Raw genomic sequence first — 20,691 nt, forward strand, 5'->3', positions numbered from 1 at the left:
CACAGGATTACTCATTACAGCTTACAGAGACAACCTCTTTTTTGCAATCTCCTGACAATGGCATTTAGCCAATGTTTGGTTAAAATTAAACTCATTGTTTTTAAAATTTCAATTCTCATGTTTCCCGGTGTAAATACTGCTCTGGTAAACGTGATGAATTTGTCACCACATTTTTTAAACATCCATTGGTAAAAAATGCTGGAGGCCCAAATTATTGGTACATCTCTCTTTAGACCCAACAAAGAGTCATTGACTTGGATATTTAACATTATTTCTCTTCAGAATTTGCTTGATTTGTTGAGTATTTCTGGCATTAGTGTTTTTTAATTGAAGATTTCCAGCTTGAGCAGTAGTTTACTTAACCTAGAGTGGGGGATTTCAAGACTAAGGGGCATATTTTTAAGATGAGAGGAGAAAGATTTAAAAAGACAGGAGGGGCGAATTGTTTTTTTTTAAACTGAGTGTGGTTTGTGTGTGGAATGAATGTTGAGGAATTCATAGATGCGGATACAGTTACAACGTTTAACAGATGTTTAGATAAAGTGTATGAATAAGAGAGAGAGAGAGATATGGGCCAAGTAAATGCAGGTGGGTCTAGTTTAGTTTGGGATCACGGTTAGCATGGATTGGTTAGATCGAAGGGTCTTTTTCCATGCTGTATGACTCTATGAAATCTAGTGTTCCTGAATGAATCTGTACCTAAACACTCTCTACCAGTGGTAACGATTGAAATTGGCTCTCTTTACAGGCTTGTGAATCAGGTTCCATGCAGATCTAATACATCTAACTTAATGGAGTTCCTTGATCCCAAATTCTAATAAAAGCAGCAACATTTTAAAATAGGATCCTCTGTGCAGACTAAGTTATGAATATAAATTTTACCAGCACTAGAATCTGTACTTCTGGCAAGTAGGTCTAGGGTAGATCCAAAAATTACAGCCAGTCTTCAGGAATGAATCTAGCAAAAACTTCCACATGAAATGAGCAATGGAAGTTTGGAACAATTTTTTCCAAAAATGGTGACCGATGCTCAAATATAGTTAACTTTGAAACTGGAAGTTGACAGAAGTTATATTGACCACATTTATTGGACAATATGGATAAATGAGGTGAGAGGATTTAGGTGACAGATCAGATAGGACGTCACTGAACGACAAAATAGGTTTGATTGGTTAGATCATTTATTCTGTTCTATTTAATTCAGTTGAGATACTACTGTACTCTGCATTTGTACTTTTATACTATGAGCCTAAGAGATTAAATCAAGATTAAACCAATTAAACCTAACAAAAGCTTATTAAAGCAATATAGGGTAGATGCTGGAGATCTGAAATAAAAACAAAGTGCTAGAGAAATACAGAGAGAGAGAAACAGAGTTAATGTTGAATACAACACGACTGTTCTTTGGAAAACAAGTTGTTTCTTCCTTGACAGATATTGCTAGACTGGCCGACTTTCTCCAGCAGTTTGTTTTTATTTCAAAAGCTATTTGTATGCATGAGTTTAAAGAAAACATGTTAAAGGAGTATGAGAATGGTGGTATTAGTTCAAGGGTCTTGAAGAGATATTAACTGAGAAATATACGAGAAAAAAAATCAAGTATTGCAAACTAAACAAGGAACTTCAAAGTGGAAACAGGGCAATGCTTCATTGAGTTTTGGAGTATCTCTTGAAAGGATGTTGGGAGGATAATAGGGTTGAATATATATATGATATACGTGAGAAGACAATTTCATACAGTTCTTGTATAGTACATCGTTCTTCCCCCCCCCCCCCGAATGTAATAAAATTTGATGTTCTTTTGTTGAAATTACACAGACAGCCTCTTACAAATACATTCAGTGACTGACTGCCACAGCAAACAAATTCTAAAAACAAAACTCACGGTCTACCAAGTCAGGTTGAACTCTGGAATCTGATCTCGCCAGTATTAACACACAGAGTCCATAACAGTTCCAATGTGAGAACCCCAAAAAGGAAAGGCAATAAAACCCAAGAAAGTAGGAATTCAAAAAAATCAGATTAAAACTAATATAAATCAGTAAATAAATCACAGGAGACTGCATTTTTTTAAAAAATGCCATAAATGATAGAAGTACCCTAAAAGCTGGGAATCTGGGACACAAGGAATAGCAAATATCCTACAAAGCTAAGGGAGCAGCACATAAGGGAAGTTGTTGAATTGCTTGCTCTCGTTCAGATGTTTTATCACCATGCTAGGTGACATCATTAAAAGAGCCTCCGATGAAGCGATGTCAACAATGCACCCTTTAAGCCGTGCAGGCACCCATACCAAGTGGTCATACTAAGAATTTCCAGAAATGACATTACTCACCATAATGAACCAGACAGCATAAATTCCGAGTGGAGAAGAAACAACACCGCTTCATCGGAAGCTCCACTGATGATGTCACCTAGCATGGTGATAAAATGTCTGAACAAGAGCAAGCCAGCTTGGCAAGCAAGTCAATAACCTCACCCACAACACGAGCTACATATCTTTGCCAAACCTTTAAGCAACATATAAAGTAGCTAGTATGAAGGATACTTAAGTGAAATTAATAAATTTGCAGGTAAAAATTCTTTTAATTATTAAAAAACTTTGGAAGTGGTCAGCTTTGTAATTTGCTTCAATAAAATGGGCATCAGAAAAAAACTGCAGGGAGTATTTTGGACAGACAGATGTAATTTTACATCCTTGAAGCTTGTTCTTATAAATTTTATTTTTAATAGCACCTTAAAAATGTAAGGTGCAACAATATGCACTGAACACAACAGTAACAGAAATAGATGCTGAAATTAAATACAAGACTTTTATAGACTAAAGCAGTCAACAATGCACCTGTTAATCTGTGCAGGAACCCAAATGGTCACAATAAGAATTCATGTTTCAACTTATTCTTCGAAACTCTAGAGAAAGCTGGTCCAGTCTCTTTAATCAATGGTCATTGGAAAATCAAGAAAAATGATTAGTCTGGTAAACCTCTGTTGCCCTCCCTCTATGGAAATTTTATCCTTCCTTAAATAAGGAGATCAAAGCCATATATAATGTTCCAGGTGCAGATTGAGCACACGTTGATCTCCGAGGTAAATAAAACTAAAGAACTGTGGTCTGGAGATCTGAAACAAAAAATCAAAAATTGCTAGAGAAACGCTGCAGGGCTGGCAGCAGAGGAGAAAAGGCATAGCTAATGTTTTGAGCCCAGTGATGACTCTTCAGAGCGTACAAAAAGACTGGTTGGCTATTCATTTAATTTGTCATCTATAGGACCCCGATGCATACAAAGTAATTGCATTCAGAGAATAATTCATTCAATATCCAGTGCAAGTTCATTCTTTGTTTTCTGATTATTGTGTACGTGTTCAGTGTTATTAAGATTTGAAGCTCAATTGAGACTCTAACCATAGTGATTTCATAGAAATTATTTTTACCTGTCCAGTTTAATCCTTGCTAGTAGTGGTTCTAGCCAGCCTTGAGTGCATTCACAATGTGCATCCAAGAATGTGATCACTTGTCCTAAAGAAGCCGCTGCTCCTTTCAGTCTTGCTCGGATCAGACCAGAACGTTGTTCCATGCGTAAAATTTTAATAGGTACTTGCAATTTCTTCACATATTTCTCTAACGGCTTGTTTAAAAAATCTGGAAAATAACGCAATTATTTTCAGCTGAAAATATTCAAAGTTACCTTTGAAAATAACTTTAAAACTAACAATTCCACAGCAGTACATAAATAAAGCACTACAATTTCTGATGATATTGTTAAATGGTCAATGGTATTGTGACCAAGCATGTGGATGAAGGTAGGGTAGTTGACGTGGTGTACATGGACTTCAGTAAAGCTTTTGATAAGGTTCCACATAGTAGGCTACTGGAGAAAATACAGAGGCATGGGATTGAGGGAGATTTACCAGTTTGGATTAGAAACTGGCTTTCTGCAAGGCGGCAACGAGTGGTGGTTGATGAAAAATACTCAGCCTGGAGTCCGGTTACTAGTGGTGGGCCTCAAGGATCTGTTTTGGGATCACTGCTGTTTATCAGTTTTATAAATGACTTGGACGTAGGCATAGATGGATGGGTTAGTAAGTTTGCAGATGACACTAAAGTCGCTGGAGTGGTGGACAGTGTGGAAGAATGTTGCAGGTTGCAGGGAAACTTGGATAAATTGCAGAATTGGGCTGAGAGGTGGCAAATGGAGTTCAATGCGGATAAATGTGAGGCAATTCACTTTGGGAAGAATAATAGGAAGGCAGAATACTGGGTCAATGGAAAGATTCTTGGTAGTGTGGATGTGCAGAGGGATCTTGGTGTCCGTGTACATAGATCCCTGAAAGTTGCCACCCAGGTTGATAGTGCTGTTAAAAAGGCTTACGGTGTGTCAGCTTTTAATGGTAGAGGGATTGAGTTCCGGAGCCATGATGTCATGCTGCAACTTTACAAAACGCTAGTGCGGCCTCACTTGGAATATTGCATGCAGTTCTGGTTGCGCCACTACAGGAAGGATGTGGAAGCATTGGAAAAGGTGCAGAGGAGATTTACCAGGATGTTACCTGGTCTGGAGTGAAGGCCTTATGAAGAAAGGCTGAGGGACTTGGGTCTGTTCTCATTGGAGAGAAGAAGGCTAAGAGGGGATTTAATAGAGACATTCAAGACGATCAGAGAATTAGATAGGGTGGACAGTGAGAGTTGATTATGTGTGTACGTATTGACCCAAAACATTGACTTTCTTGCTCCTCTGATGCTGTCTGACCAGGTATTATTACTTGATTAAACCAAGAATTGCAAGTGCTGAAATCTGGAAAACAGCAATTGCTGGAGAAACTCTGCAGGTCTGCCAGCATTTGTGGCGAGAAAGCACAGTCAACATTCTGAAGGGTTACTGGACCCAAAATGTTGGCTCTGCTTTCTCTTCACAGACGCTACCAGATCTGCTGGATTTCTCCAGGAATTTGTTTCTGTTTCAGATTTCCAGCATCCACCACTTAATGTCAACTTGCTGTTCAGCATGAATTCATTTAGACTAAACTTTTATTCTGAACTTTTTAAACTGCAAACCAGTCATAAAGCCTAGTTTTAGCAGAAACTGCCCGACTGTCTTAATTATCCATTGAAGTCAGTTGCATGATTGGTATTAATTACCATGCCAAGAAATTTAGCATCATAATGTGGATGACAGTCCTGTATAAAGGTAGACAGGTTGTGTTACCTCTCAGAATGGCAGCACAGAGTGCAGAGTGTGAGACTCAATGCAAAAAAGAAAGATTTCTAAATGAGGAACGAAACATTGGTGCTACTACTTTTACTCCCTGAGGTGTTACAGCTGTAGCATGTTGATGCTGGTGGACACCTGTGGGTCAAGTATCAGCAACACTAGGAACTTTGGCTCAGTGTTAATGTTTTGACTAAGCAAAAAAAAGACATACATAGGTTTAGGAAATTGGAGTCAGATAGAGCCCTCAAGGAATACAAAGATAGCAGGAAAGAATTCAAACAAGGAATTAGGAAGGCTAAAATGAGCCATGAAATATCTTGACAAACAGGATTAAGGCAAAACTCAAGGCATTTTATACATATAACAACAGTAAGGTGGCAGCTAGGGGAAGGGAAGGTCTACTCCAGGGCAAGGAAAGAAATTTTTGCATGGAGCAGCAGGAAGTGGTTGAGGTTCTTTGCATTGGTATTCACAAAAGAAGGCGGATGCTGAGTCTTGGGAGGGTACGTTGATATTCTAGGTCTGTCAATATAAAAAATATTGTGGTGTTTGGAGTTTTGAAAAGCGCCAAGGTAGACAAGTCCCCAGGATCCGATGGGATCCATCGCAGAATGCTGAGGGGGGGGCAGGTAAGAAAATTACTGAGGCCTTGAATAAATTTTTGTATTCTCTTTAGCCACAGCAGAAGTCCCAGAAGACTGGACAGTAGCGACTGTTGCTCCTTTATTTATGAAGGGCAACAGAGATATTCCAGCAAGTTACAGGCCATGGAGCCTCACATCATTGGTAGAGAAATTACTGGAGATGATCTTTCGGGATAGCTCACGTTTGGAAAAATATGGATTCATTAGCGATTGGCAACATGGCTTTGAACTGGGAAAGTCATGTCTTACAATCTTGACTGAATTTTTTTGAGGATGTGACAAAAATGATTAAGGAGGGCAGGGTGGTGGATTTGTCTATCTTGACTTTAGCCTTTGACAAGGTCTGTCATGGCACGCTGATACAAAAGGTGAAATTACTGAACTGACTTTTGTCAGAGAAGACAGAGTAGCAGTGGAAGGCTGAGATAACAAGGTGTAGAGCTGGATGAACACAGCAAGCCAGGCAGCTTCAGAGGAGCAACAAAGCTGACGTTTTGGATCTGGGCCATTTTCTGAAGAAGGGTCCAGACCCAAAATGTCAGCTTTCCTGCTGCTTTGATGCTGCCTGGCCTGCTGTGTTTATCCAGCTCTACACCTTGTCATCTCAGATTCTCCAGCATTAGCAGTTCATACTAACTCTCAGCAGTGGAAAGCTGTTTTCTGACTGGAGGTCTATGATCAGTGGTGTTCCACACTGATCAGTGCAAGGAACCTTCTTGTTTGTAATATATTTTGGAGAAGGTAGACAGTCTGATTAGTAAGTTAGCTGATGACACAAGGGTTGGGGATGCTGCGGCTAGTGAGGAGGATTGCCAGAGGATACAGCAAGATATAGTCAGTCTGGAGAATTAGATGGAGAAATGGCAAATGGAGTTTAATCTAGGTGAATAAGGTGATGCATTTTGGGAGATCTAATTCAGGACCAAAGTATATAGTAAAAGGCAGAACCCATAGCAGCATTACATACAGATGGATCTAGGTGTACAAGTTCAGTTCCCTGGGAATGGCAACACAAGTGGGTAAAGGTGGCCAAGACACATTTGGCATGTTTGCCTTCATTTGTCAGGGCACAGAATATTAAATTGACAAATTACATTGCAGCTGTATCGAACTTGAGTTAGGCCATATTTGGAATGTTGTGTAGTTCTGTTCATCATGCTACCAGAAAGATGAGGTGGTTTTGAAGATGACGCAAAAATGCTTTGCCGATGTTGACTGGTTTGGAGGATAACAGCTATGATTAGACATTGGGCAAACTTAGCTTGTTTTCACTTCAACATTGCAGGATAAGGGACAACCTGATAGAAGTTTACAAAATTATGAGACCATGGATAGAATGTATAGTTGAGAGTCTTATTCCGAGGGTAGAAGTGTCAATTACTTGGGAACATAAATTTAAGTTTAAAGTGGGTAAGAGAGAGGCAAGGCTTTTTTTTAAACTGAGTGGTAGGTGCCTGGAATGTGCTGCCAGAGGTGGTGATGGAAAGAATAGCAACTTGAACAGGCATCTTGATAGATATGAATAGGCAAGGAACAGAGGGATACAGACACCGTAGAAGCAAGACTTTTTTTTGTTTGCAAAGTCATCACGTGTTGGTGTAATCGTGATGGATGAAAGGCTCTGTTCCTGTGCTGTACTGTTCTTAGTTCAGTTCAAGGCAACAGTCATAGTAAAGTTACCTGGATACTTTGTTCCAGGTGAGAGTCACATTCCTTGTGCTAGATACTTATTTGTACTATGGTCAGAGAGACAGAACATGAAAATTAGAAGCAGTAAGCCAAACCCTGCTCTGTCATTTGAAAAGATCATGGCTGACCTGATTGTGGTCTCAATTTCATTTTCCAGTCTATCACCGATAGCCTTTTTACTACTCCTTTGTTGATCTAAAATTTAGCTCAGCCTTGAACATACTTAATGGGAATTCCACAGACTAATGAACCTCAAAAAAGAAACCTCTTCTAATCTCCTAAATGGGAGATCTTCAATTTTTAAACCAACATCCCCTGGTTCTAGTCTCTCCCACAAAGAAAAAACATCCTGTCAGCACCATGAACTCTTATTATGCAGCCTCATATAAAGTGCCTTATCAAACACCTGCTGAAAATCCAAATATGTTTGAAGTCCACTGCTTCCTTTTTATCAATCCTACTAGTTACCACCTACTTGTCAGGCACAATTTCCCCTTTGTGGAGCTACACTAATGCTGTTTGACCATATTACATATTGCTAAATTCCACCTCCTCCCACCACGCCCCCCAACAGCAGACTCTTAACTTCCTCATTTGGAAAATGTTAAGCTAACTGGCCTCAAAGAGGAGGTTTTTTTTTTAAAAAAGTTGTTACATTGCCTGTTTTCAAATTCTCTGGGACTTACGAATTTAAGGATTCCTGGAAGTTTACAAGCGGTACATCCACTCTCTCAGTAGCTACTCCCTTAAATATCCTAGGATACATCCCATCAGGTGCAGGGGGCTCATTGGTCTTTAGCCTCAAAATCTATCCAGTTTTCTTTAGCAATTCTTAGTGTTATTTATTTTCATTATCCCTTTTGTGCCTTAAATTCTTATTGTTTTTGGTACTCTTTTATGCTTTCTCACCACCACCTCGTCAGAAACAACTTTCCCAATCCTCTGATTTACCACTAATTGTTGAAAGAAAATGATTGTGGACGTCTGATGCTACTCCCAACGTCCCTGGATAACTGTCTGTCTGTGTGTGTGAGCGTATGCGTGTGTGCGTACATATAGTTGGTATGTTGCTATACACCACTCCTACTGTTGCCTAAGTGCTGACGTTCGGAGATATTTGTACAAAAAGCAATACAGAGATATTTGTACAAAAAGCAAAAAAAAAAACAGCAAATGGCAGATTGGCTTTTATTACCGTACTAAAATCCCCTTCCAATAATGAAGTTTTGCAACAAATTTTCAGCATTTTGGAATATCGAGCGGAATTTGGACTCCAATTTTAATGAAAGATATCCTTCTTTTGTATTCAGCATAGCGAAGGTTCTCTAAACTGGTCGACTGAATAGCTGGAGTGGTTTCCTTTTGAACAGAGGAGGCTGAGGGGCAATTTAGTTGAGAGTATACAATGTGAGGGGCCAAGTTGGAGTAGACAGGAAAGACCTATTGTCCTTAGCGGAGATATGAATAACTAGGATGCATAGGTTTAAAGAAATTGGTAGGAGGATTGGTGGCATTGAAGACATTGCCGAAATGGGTGAAATTAGAAACAATCATTTGATTTAAAACATACTTGTAATTTACACCTACAAGTGCATATGCAAAGTTACAAACCAAGATCCAGAAAGAAGTATCAATCATGATAGGTCTTTTTCAGCTAGCAGACAGGCAGACTGATTTCCTTCTGTGCTACAAATTTCAATGTTGCTACATTGGTACATTTACTATAGCCAGTGTAATGTACATTAAGTTTACAGTCTTACTGGCAGAGAGAAAGGTCAGTGGTACCACTAAGTCCATGTCTTAAGGAAATCTATTTCTTGATAGCCAATAGCACCAACAGGGCACAACAGATTAAAATTCTAAATGCTCACCATTCAAACACTTAGTGTTTTCTACGACATTTTGTTTTTGTCTACCAAATAATGCAATTCTTCCCCCTTAACCACAATGTAATGAACTAGGAAGAGTGAATAAATAATCATGTCTCGCTGTTTCACAAGCCGTCTCAAACTGTAAAATATCCTAATTAGATCTCTAAAATAACCAATACACTTGATTGACTGCATTTCAGGACAAAAAGTAATTTGCACCAGATTTAAGTAGTAGCAAAAACTACTGTAACACACATTGTTAACAAAAGACAGGGTACTACTGTGACAAAAATAATACTCCTTCAAAAATCTCAAAATATCGATCCACTCATTCATGATCAAGATAGATGTTTTGCCTCCTATAACGGATTGAAAAAAAAACAGGTTAAATATCACGAGTCTAGATTTCAAAGGAAGGGTTAAATAATTTTTTTTGATTTTGTTTTTAAGCGCTGATGACGTAATGTTGTCTGAAGGTTGATGGTTCTCCTTTGATTCAATATTTGATTGAATACATCCTTTTTCTTTAAAGCACTTTTGTTTCTGGCCTTTCTCCCGCATACAGCGAGCGAGAGCACAGAGAGAACATTAGAACTAAGAGCAGGAGGCTGCAATTCAACCCCACGAGCTTGCTCTGCCATTTAACATGATCGTGGTTGATGACTTCTCAGCCTCAACTCCACTTTCCTGTCTGCTCTCCATAACCCTTCAACCCATTACTAATTAAAAATCTGCCTGTCTCCTCCTTAAATTTACTCAGTGTCCCAGCATTCACAGCACGCTGGGGTAGTGAATCCCTCACATTCACAACCCTTTGAGAGCAGTAACTTCTCTTCACCTCTGGATTTAAACGCGTTATCCTTAATCCTGAAAGTATGACCTCTCATTCTAGATTGCCCCCCAAGTGGAAGTATCCTTTCTACATCTACCATGTCAACCTCTTTGACATCAATTAGAGCTCCTGTCATCCTTCTAAATTCCAGACAGTATAGGCCTAAATTGCTCAATCTCATTTCATAAAACCTACTTAATCAATTAGTAAAATGTGAATTGCCTCCAATACAACCACATCCCTCCTCAATTAAGGGGCCAAAACGATTTGCAATACTCCAGATATGGCCACAAAGATGCCGCAATACTTTCTTACTTTTATACTCCATTCCTATAGCAATAAATGCCAAAATTCAATTTTCTTTCCATATCACCTGCTGGACATGCACACTAGTTTTCTGTGATTCACGCAAGAGGACACTCAGTTTTCTCTGCACCAATTTACTCTGAAGTTTTTCTACTTTAGAGAAGTTGCCTTTCTATTCTGCTAACCAAATTGGATAACCTCACATTTATCCACTCGTTAAACTCCATCTGCCAAAATTTGGCCTATTCACCTGACCTGTCTATATGCATTTGTAAATTTCTTATTTCTTTATTGTATCTTACTTTCCCACCTATTCTAGGTGTCATCTGAAAATCTGGCTATTGTACCTTCTATCTGTGCATCCAATTCATTTATCGCGATTGTAAATAATTGGCGTCATAGCACCAAATCTTGTGGCACACCATTAGTTGCATCTTGCCAACCAGAAAAAGAGCTATTTATCTTGATGCTCCACTTTCTGTTGGTTAGCCAATCCTCTTTTCAAGCTATTAAGCACATGATCTTACCTTATGTATTAATCTTTATGGAGCACCTTGTCAAATGCCTTCTGGATCTACAGGATCCCCATGATCCACTTAATTTGTTAGATCTTTGTAGACACTAGCAAATTTGCATCTTAAAACCATGCTGACTGATGAATTGTCTTTTAAAAATTTCTAAATGTGCTGTTATTACTTCCTTAAAATTTTATAATATTACTTCCTAACAATTTTAAAGTGACATATTAAACCAGCTGGTCTATAATTTCCTAAGTAATGCCCTCTTTCTCTTTTTGATTAAACTCATTATATTAACACTTTCAATCTAACGGAACCGTGACTGCCTCCAGGGAATTTTGGAATACTATAATCAGTAGATCCACTATCTCTGTTGCCACTTCCTTCCAGAACCTATGACATTGGCTACTGGGCCCTGGGAACTTGTCTACCTTCAATCCCAATACTTTGTTCAGTGCTTTATCTCCACCTTCCCCCCCCCCCCACCCAATCTTCTTCTAAACCTGCGGATTATTTGTTTTTTATTAGGATGGTACACACCACAATGGAGGACATGTGTAAGTGTCCAGAGCTCAGATGCCAACTCATCAACTCTGAGCCAAATGTTCTTGAGCAGCCAAAACTTGCTGCAGCTGTGGTCATTGTGGATCGTACTATCATTCACGAGGTCTATATTCCACAGCTGCAACATATTGCCTGCTTAGCTGTCTCTATTCAATTCTATCAATTAATTTGGATTTTAAATGTTTTAAAGGTGAATTTCTTAACTGTATTCGTCTTCAAAAGTGTCCCCAGTTTTTAAATCTTTTGACCAATCAAAAGACCCAAGAATTACCCTCCAATCATCAATCTGTTCTTTCCTGATGTTATACCGGATTTTAGGGGAAGAAATAAATTGAAAGTGGTGCTCCAGCTAGCACCAGTTTTTATCTCCCACTATTGTAGCCCTTCTAACAAAGTCCTCACTTCACTTTATGAATTTGCAGACCTGTTCTCTGCTATTCTTTGAGCAGCTACTGACAGCACTCTCCAGTACTTTCTGAAGCTGATGTCTCTGTTGTGTCTCATGCTGGTTCAGATGTATGGGCTCCTCCTCCTCCTTGCTGTCCATTTCTCAGTGATGCTGATTTGCTGCACACTCCTCTCAATCCCTGTATCTTTTACGTAATGCCACTGGAGTCATTGGACATTTCAACAATGAAATGTACTGTACAGGACCTTTTCTTAACGTGATGTAATATCCCAAAATGTTTCACAGGAGCATTACAAAAGAAAATACCATACTGAGCCATGAAAGGGAGATGTTGGATCAAGTTAGTCAGAAGTACAATAATTTCCTACAGGGAAAAGCAGGGAAGAATAGGATGGGTATTCCAGAGCTTGGGACCTAGGAACGTGAAGGTACAATGGTGGAGCTATGAAAGTCAGATGAACAAAAAAATTATAGAGATGCATGCATCTTGGAAGGTCATCAGAAGCATGCTTTTGGTATCCACCCTGTCAAGCCTCCACTCAGAATTTTAAATGTTTCAGTAAGACTGCATGCTTCAGAAAGTGATTGTTAATTTTGTCTTCTTCCTACACAAAAAATGTAAAAGCATGTTTGGGGATATATAGACAAAAAAAGTTATGACGTCTGAAAGATCACTGCTTGATTTCTGTCGATTTCTTTTTTTTCATAGTTACAAAATGTTGGCATTTTGTGCCAGTTTGTTACTGACATAAAATGGTAGATCTGCCTGATTTATTAGTAACTTGTACTCCTTCAGTCACTTATTTTTCTGATATCCCTTTAAATGTTTAAAAAGCAGATTATTTCAAAGGGTAAGCCACACGTTCAAAAGGAAAAACAAGATTAACAGAACAACTTAGTACTGTTGGGGAACCAACCAGAGAGCAGGCTGTTCTGGATTTCATATTGTGGGATAACATCGAGGGAAGAGTGATCATAGTAAACTAGAATTTCGAAATCCGTTGGGGGGTCAAGAAAACTAATAGGTATGTAAGACACTGTTTCAGGAGGCAATCTCAATGTTCAGATTAATTACATAAAATTTCGTCCATGATCAGCAACAGGAGGGCATGGTTGAGAGGGAGGCAAATATGGGAATCCAGAATTTAGCTTTGCAGGAGCCTCAGCCAGTCTTTTTATCCACAGATAAGAGTTTCTTGTTCACAATGTGGACAATCGCACAGACAGCAAGAAGGATGAGTGAGCTGACCATACTACCATGGTGCACAGCATCATTTGAGTTGAAGGACAAAAAGGAAAATGTAGCAGGAAAAGGGATAGCATTATCGGGGAATAGATACTGTTCTCTGCAAAGACAAGAATCCCAAAGGTCATTTTGCCTACCTAGCTACAAGGTTCAGGACGCTTCTTTTGAGGAGAGAGGAAGGGAGAAGGATCCAGTTGCTGTGATCCACATAGCTACTTAACGACATATGGATAAGAGGAGGTGGGATAGCTTTGTTATTAAAAGTTATTCGGTACAGTGGTGACTACTGATTTAGTTGCAACAGAGGATGTTGAACAGGTCTGGGTGGGATAAAGGAATGACATGAAGGAAGTCACAGGTGGGGATTATCCACAGGTCCCTGAAGAGTTGTCTTACTGTAGAAGGAAGTTTAAATCAGGTAATAGTGGAGGCATGTAAGGAGAGCACAAAAAGTATCATGGGTGATTTTAATCTGCATATTGATCGGACAGGTCAGGTAGGCAAAGGTGAAATGGAAGACAAATTTCTCAAGCAGAAATTTTTAAGAGCAGAATGCTGCAGAAGCTACCCACAAACCGGCTAGAGATTTATTAATTTGCAACGAGCTAAGATTAATAAACAATCTGGATGTGAGTTTGTTCACTGAGCTGGAAGGTTAGTTTTCAGACGTTTCGTCACCATTCTAGGTAACATCATCAGTGAACCTCCGATGAAGCGCTGGTGTTATGTCCCGCTTTCTATTTATCTGTTTAGGTTTCCTTGGGTTGGTTATGTCATTTCCTGCATTGGTGATGTCATTTTGTGTTCTTTTTCTCAGAGGGTGGTAGATGGGCTCCAAATCAATGTGTTTGTTGATGGAGTTCTGGTTGGAATGCCATGCTTCTAGGAATTCACGTGTGTGTCTCTGTTTGGCTTGTCCTAGGATGGATGTGTTGTCCCAATCAAAGTGGTGTCCTTCTTCATCTGTATGTAAGGATACTAGTGATGGTGGGTCATGTCGTATTGTGGCTAGTTGATATTCATGTATCCTGGTGGCTAGCTTTCTGCCTGTTTGTCCAATGTAGTGTTTTTCACAGTTCTTGCAAGGTATTATAAAAAAAACTTGCAAGAACTGTGACGAACACTACATTGGACAAACAGGCAGAAAGCTAGCCACCAGGATACATGAACATCAACTAGCCACAATACGACATGACCCACTATCACTCGTATCCTTACATACAGATGAGGAAGGACACCACTTTGATTGGGACAGAACATAAGATATCTAAGGTTGCTGCAAGACAAAAATAAGTAGCACACAGGATTTTGGGTGTCCTTGTGCATGAAATACAGAAGGTTAGCATGTAGGTGCAGCAAAGTACTTATGGCAGCTCATGGAATTTTGGCCTTGATTGGTAGGGGGTTGGAGTTTAAAAATAGAAAACTCTTATCACAATTGTACAGGGTGTTTGAGAGGTCACACCTTGAGTGCTGAATAGAATTTCGGTCTCATATTAAAACAATAGATTAAATGGCATCAAAGCCTGTCCAATAGTGATTCACTAGGCTGATTCCCAGGAATGACAAGATTGACTTGTCAAGAATGATTGCACAGGTTAGGCTTTAATTTGTTAGTGTTTAGAATAATGAGAAGTGACAAGAAAGGATTTGGATTTCCAATTCAGTTAGGCTATTATCAGAAACTTTATAAAATGTGTATTACCCAATATGGCGGTATGTTACAAGGACTAAAATAGCACAAGAAAAATAAATGATCAACTTTCAAGTGATTAGCATAGTGCATGCTATTCAAACTTGCCACATTCCATGTGACCATTAGTACAGCCGGTAAGCCACATGAAAGGTGTAGTAGAAAATTATAGTTAAGGCTGCTGTATATTATCTTGCTTACTTGCAGTGCCATGCTCCTCATCTGTTTGCTACAATGTTTCAACACACTAGTGGGATACATAAGTACGTAAGATATACACAAGTACACAATGTATTGGAGGGACAGTTGACTAAGCTTTTGTAATAGGAAAATAAAAGTGAAATGTAGCCTCAAACCAAATATTGTTGGTGAACTGCTGTCATGTGAAATAAAATTTCCTTTCTTCAATTAAGACATTTTATTTCAACTGAAGCATTTGTTAATTTAAATGCTCACTCTACTAAATGGAATCTCGACACTGAATATATCTTGTTTCTTCACTTTCTTTACAAACGTTTCACTGATTTTTTTTTTAGGAACCTTTGACAACTACTGGTGTTTGGAAAGTTTTGTCATACCTCTCTCACTGGCGTCATCCACCAGGATAATCTCCTCTAATAGATGTCGTGGTGATCGGTTTATCACACTATGCACAGTGCGTAAAAGGGTGCTCCATGCTTCATTATGAAAAACTATCACCACACTTGTCTTTGGCAGACCATCAGGATACACTTTTGTTTTACATCTAAAGAAAACAGAAGGATACAGAGTAATGAGAAAAAATATTTTTATACTCTTATGTAAACACTTGCTGGGTAACTTCCGACAAGATAACTAAATGATACAAATGTCTAATAAGCAAAAATGAACATGCATGTCCAGTTTCAATTGCACAAAATGTGTTCAAATTATTTTGACTGCAAATTACACTGCACAATTTGTTGAACAAATACAAAAGCGAGGACAAGCAGGCTAGATATATGCCAGTACAGCAACATTTCTACTTGAAAAGTAGTACCTATCTGCATCACAATTCAGAAGTGTGTTTGAGAATATATTGTACTGTCAATAACTGAAATGTTAAGATAAATACATCTGGCCTAAATTCAAAAAAATATCTGCTAGAACATGGATTGTCATCATACTTACAAAAATAAAGATGCAAAATTTCAATCACTGTGTAAGAAAATAGTACCTAACTCATGCACAGATCCACCTTATCACACCATTGAAATATTTCAAAATTTGAATAACTTGTTTTTGGAGTTGAGTAATAGATTATATAATCTTAATTGTATATGAAGCATGAGAAATTAGAGTATGCCCAAGCAGGTTTATTCAGCAAACAATTAACCTAACTGTAGACTATACCAAATTCACGTCATCAAGTTTAAGTTTTCTCCCCAGTCAAGTTAAATCAAGTTGTACTCCACAACTGTTTGTTTAACCTTGCATTTCACATCTTTTGTTCTGGATTAGGTGTCATCCATGATCACTCCACTTTTGCAAATTATAACATGGCTGTAAAATTGCAATCAGAGATAATGGGAACTGCAGATGCTGGAGAATTCCAAGATAATAAAATGTGAGGCTGGATGAACACAGCAGGCCAAGCAGCATCTCAGGAGCACAAAAGCTGACGTATCGAGCCTAGACCCTTCATCAGAGAGGGGGATGGGGAGAGGGAACTTGAATAAATAGGGAGAGAGGGGGAGGCGGACCGAAGATGGAGAGTCCATGAGGTTGGTCCGGAGGGAGGAGGGTAACTTCTTCAGGTTAGGCATCCCTGGAAGAGGCTTCACAGTTTATTTTATTATCTTGGAATTCTCCAGCATCTGCAGTTCCCATTAGCTCAGATACTATTTTAACCTCACTGCAAAGCCTCTTCCAGGGATGCCTAACCTGAAGAAGTTACCCTCCTCCCTCTGGACCAACCTCAGGGACTCTCCATCTTCGGTCCGCCTCCCCCTCTCTCTCTATTTATTCCAGTTCCCTCTCCCCATCCCCCTCTCTGATGAAGGGTCTAGGCCCGAAACATCAGCTTTTGTGCTCCTGAGATGCTGCTTGGCCTGCTGTGTTCATCCAGCCTCACATTTTATTATATCGTAAAATTGCAACATCTATTATAAAGCAGCAGTATACAACAATTGGTAAATGCAAATACAAGACTTGTTTTACACAAGGTTTATGATGGCCCCAATTAACATCATGCTGATACAGGTTAAAAAAAATTAGTTTTCAAAGTAAATGTAGCCTGTGAAATAAAACAGGAAGTAACCAAAGCCAAAGAAAGCTGTCAAAAAAGCATAAACTATATTCACAATTCATTTCTCCAAATAGCATAAAAAGTCCATTAGATCAATTTAAAGAAACCAACAGTATATTACATTAGAATTACTTGAATTAGTTTAAGTGACTAGTTGAATTTTATCATGTTAATATATTACAACATCCATTTTTCTTGTTTCTGGTAAATATTTGCACATAATTCTTAAAGCATTCCATTAATGAGGATCAGGAGAGTTAGTAAAATAAATTTAAAGCACTTCAGAAGCTGAGCAGATGGACAGCATCTCTGACGAGAAAACTCAAAACACAATCCATCAACATGGTTTTATGAAGGGTAAATCATCAACGAGCTTTTTGTAGATATAACAAGCAATGTGGATTATAGCGATCCTGCAAATTTAGCAAACCTGGACCTCCAGGAAGTGTTTGATAAAAGGCAATGCACAAAGTTTATATACAAAAAGACAGGACGCTAGCTTAAGGCTAATATATTAGCTTGGAGAGAGGATTCGTTAACTAACAGAAAGCCGAGAATCAGGATTAAGTGATCTTTTTCTGGTTGGCAAGCTGTAACCAATGGGCTACCACTGGTTTTGGCTTTCAGGCCCCAACTGTTCAATCTATATTAATGAGCTGGATGTATGGATAACAATAGACTAAAGTAATCACGCTCTCTGATGACACTAGAAAAGGTGGGAAAGTTGCAATGAGTAAATCAAAAGTTAGGAGTGAATCCATATTCAGTTTGATGTCCACACAAACCAAAATTTGCCAGATGAAGTTCAATGTGAATAAGTGTTAAGTTATCCATTTTCAGAGGAATAAAAAGGCAACTTATCTTAAATAGAGGAAACTTCAAAATAGCATGGAAGGATCCGGATGCTCTTGTGCACGAATCACAAAGTTAGTATGCTGGTACAGCAGGACGGCAAATGGAATTTTGATATTTCTTTTTAAAGGAATAGAGCATAAAAGTAGGGAAGTGTAATTGCAACATTACAAGGCATTGGTGAGACCACATCTGGAGTACTGTGCACAGTTTTGGTTCCCTTGAGGAAGGATGGATTTGCATTGGAGGCAGTTCAGAGAAGGCTTACTAGATTAATTCCAGAGATAAAAGGGAGCAATTGAGCAGTTTAGGCCTGTACTCTAAATTTAGAAGAATGAGAGGAGTACTAATAGAGGCATACAAGATGTTAAATTAGATTTGGGGTAGGTATTATCCATTGTGGGGCAATCTATACCAAAAATAAAATTATAGTTTTAGGCTACGAAGAGGCAAATTTAAAATAGAGATAAGGAAGAATTACTTCTCCAAAGGGTTATGAATCTGTGGAATTCACTAACAGTGCAGTGGAAGTCTGAATAAATTTGTGGAGAAGACAGTTTTTGATTAGTGATAATGGGAACTGCAGATGCTGTAGAATCCACGATAAAGTGTGAAGCTGGATGAACACAGCAGGCCAAGCAGCATCTCAGGAGCACAAAAGCTGACATTTTGAGCCTAGACCCTTTATCAGAGAGAGGGTCTCTGATGAAGGGTCTAGGCCCGATATGTCAGCTTTTGTGCTGAGATGCTGCTTGGCCTGCTGTGTTCATCCAGCTCCACACTTTGTTATCTAGTTTTTGATTAGCCATGTGTTAAAAAGGTTAAGGGGAATGGGCAGGAAAGAGGAGCTGAGGTGGAGAGATGATCAGCTGTGCTCATATTAAATTGCACAGCAGGGTCAAGGTGTGAAGGGTCTATTCCTGCTCCTGGTTCCCATGTTCTAGAAACCAAGTTATACATTTCAGGTCAATGAGACTTCTTCAGAACTCATTTCAGATTTTCAGCAATTGCAGTAATTTTCTTTTATTTCAGCAAAATTACTGTTCATTTCCTTGACTGATTTGTAATATTAATCTTGTAAAAAATGCATGGGACTTTGGGGTTTCTGACTGGACCATTTGCTCTGGAGGTGTGGTGGTCAGCTGCCTTCTTGAACTGCCGTAGTTCTTGGTGCGGGTACAGAACACATTTAAGAAATGATTTTAAGGATTTTAACCCAGCGACAGTGAAGGAATGGTAATACATTTCCAAATTAGAATGGTGCATGGCCTAGAAGGGAGCTTGTAGGTGGTTATATGGCAGTAAGGGTGGAAATGTTCATTGTTTTGAAAGGCGTTTTTGAAGGAGTTTTGCAGAGTTGCAGCAGAGAATCTTGTATCAATTGCACAATCTACACGATGGTGCCTTGTGTGTCAATGGTAAAGCGAGTCAACATTGAAGGCAGTGAATGAGGTGTCAATCAGTAGGTTGCTTTGCACTGGATGGTGTCATGTTTCTTGGATATTGCTGGAGCTTTGCACTCATCCAGGAAGTGGAGAGTATTCAATCATATACCCGACTTGTGCCTTGTACATGATACCTAGTCGCCGATTCATTTCAAAACAATGTCTAAATAACCATATGACACTTCTGTTAGGATGTTAATTCCTTCAACTATTTGGAAAGAAGGGGAAAATAGAAGTGTGAGGGGAGCCTCGTTTTCCTCTGACCAGCCACCGTGCCAGCCTGTTCCAAAGGTCCCACACTCAGGCAAATTATACAGTTTGGATTAAGGGAGCAGGGGACAGAACCAATAAGTGATGACAACAACTTATCAAATCAAAGTCATTTGAGGCATATATACCTGTGGCAGAATGGAGATCAAAGCTTCAATCAAATTAACCTGAACTATAATTGTCAACAGGCCATAGCTGCAGGCTGTGAAAGAGTTTGCTTTGACAACTTCATGAATACATCCCAGCTTCAGGAGCCCTCTTGCTCCTTTTACTAACAATAACACTTCCTACATCTTGTTGTTTAGCTTCCAAACCTTCAGTACTATTACCAGCCCTCCAAACACTGAAGCCCATCCTCTATCGTGAAATTGTCAGAGCACATGAAGGCAGCCATTCAATTGACTAGCTCTTCAAAAATTACTCAATAAAAGCAAAATACTATGCGGGCTGGAAGTCTGAAATAAATCAGAGGATGAAGGAGAAACTCAGCAATTCTGGCAACATTTGGGGAGAGAAAAAAAAATAACATATTGAGTCTGATTGGATTTCTTCAAAATGAAAAGGATTGGAAAATAGTGGGGTTTTTATTCTTTTGAAGGGCAGGAGGAGGAGTGTGGGAATCACAATGGAAGCCCAATGAAAACAACAATGGTGTGACGAATTGGGGTGAAAGGGAACGAGAGATGTAAACTCAGTAGAGTGGAAAGGTGAAAATAGGTCCACTTGGTCACATCACCTTCTGACCCCTGGTGTTGACATCAAAGACTCATATTTCCTCTTGATCATGACTCAGGAACAAACATTACTGCAAACACTTTATAATGGGCATTAAATTTGTGCCATCTACAGAAAGCAATGCAAGGATAGGAATGATAG

At 39.0% G+C, this 20,691-nt stretch overlaps 1 protein-coding gene across 4 annotated transcripts in view; it reads right to left on the reverse strand.

Annotated features, from left to right (window-relative positions):
• The window catches only part of galnt1 (UDP-N-acetyl-alpha-D-galactosamine:polypeptide N-acetylgalactosaminyltransferase 1), a 119,036-nt gene that overhangs the window by 22,214 nt on the left and 76,131 nt on the right, over nt 1-20,691 (reverse strand). For all 4 annotated transcript variants that reach the window (XM_048558321.2, XM_048558312.2, XM_048558304.2 and 1 more), the window contains exons 4-5: nt 15,561-15,727; nt 3,433-3,640 (exon numbers count right to left, since the gene is read on the reverse strand). In XM_048558321.2, coding sequence (XP_048414278.1) covers nt 3,433-3,640; nt 15,561-15,727 — 375 coding nt within the window. The remainder of the gene's footprint in view (nt 1-3,432; nt 3,641-15,560; nt 15,728-20,691) is intronic.

The sequence above is a fragment of the Stegostoma tigrinum genome, chromosome 2 (assembly GCF_030684315.1).
Source record: "Stegostoma tigrinum isolate sSteTig4 chromosome 2, sSteTig4.hap1, whole genome shotgun sequence".
Lineage (NCBI taxonomy): Eukaryota > Metazoa > Chordata > Chondrichthyes > Orectolobiformes > Stegostomatidae > Stegostoma > Stegostoma tigrinum.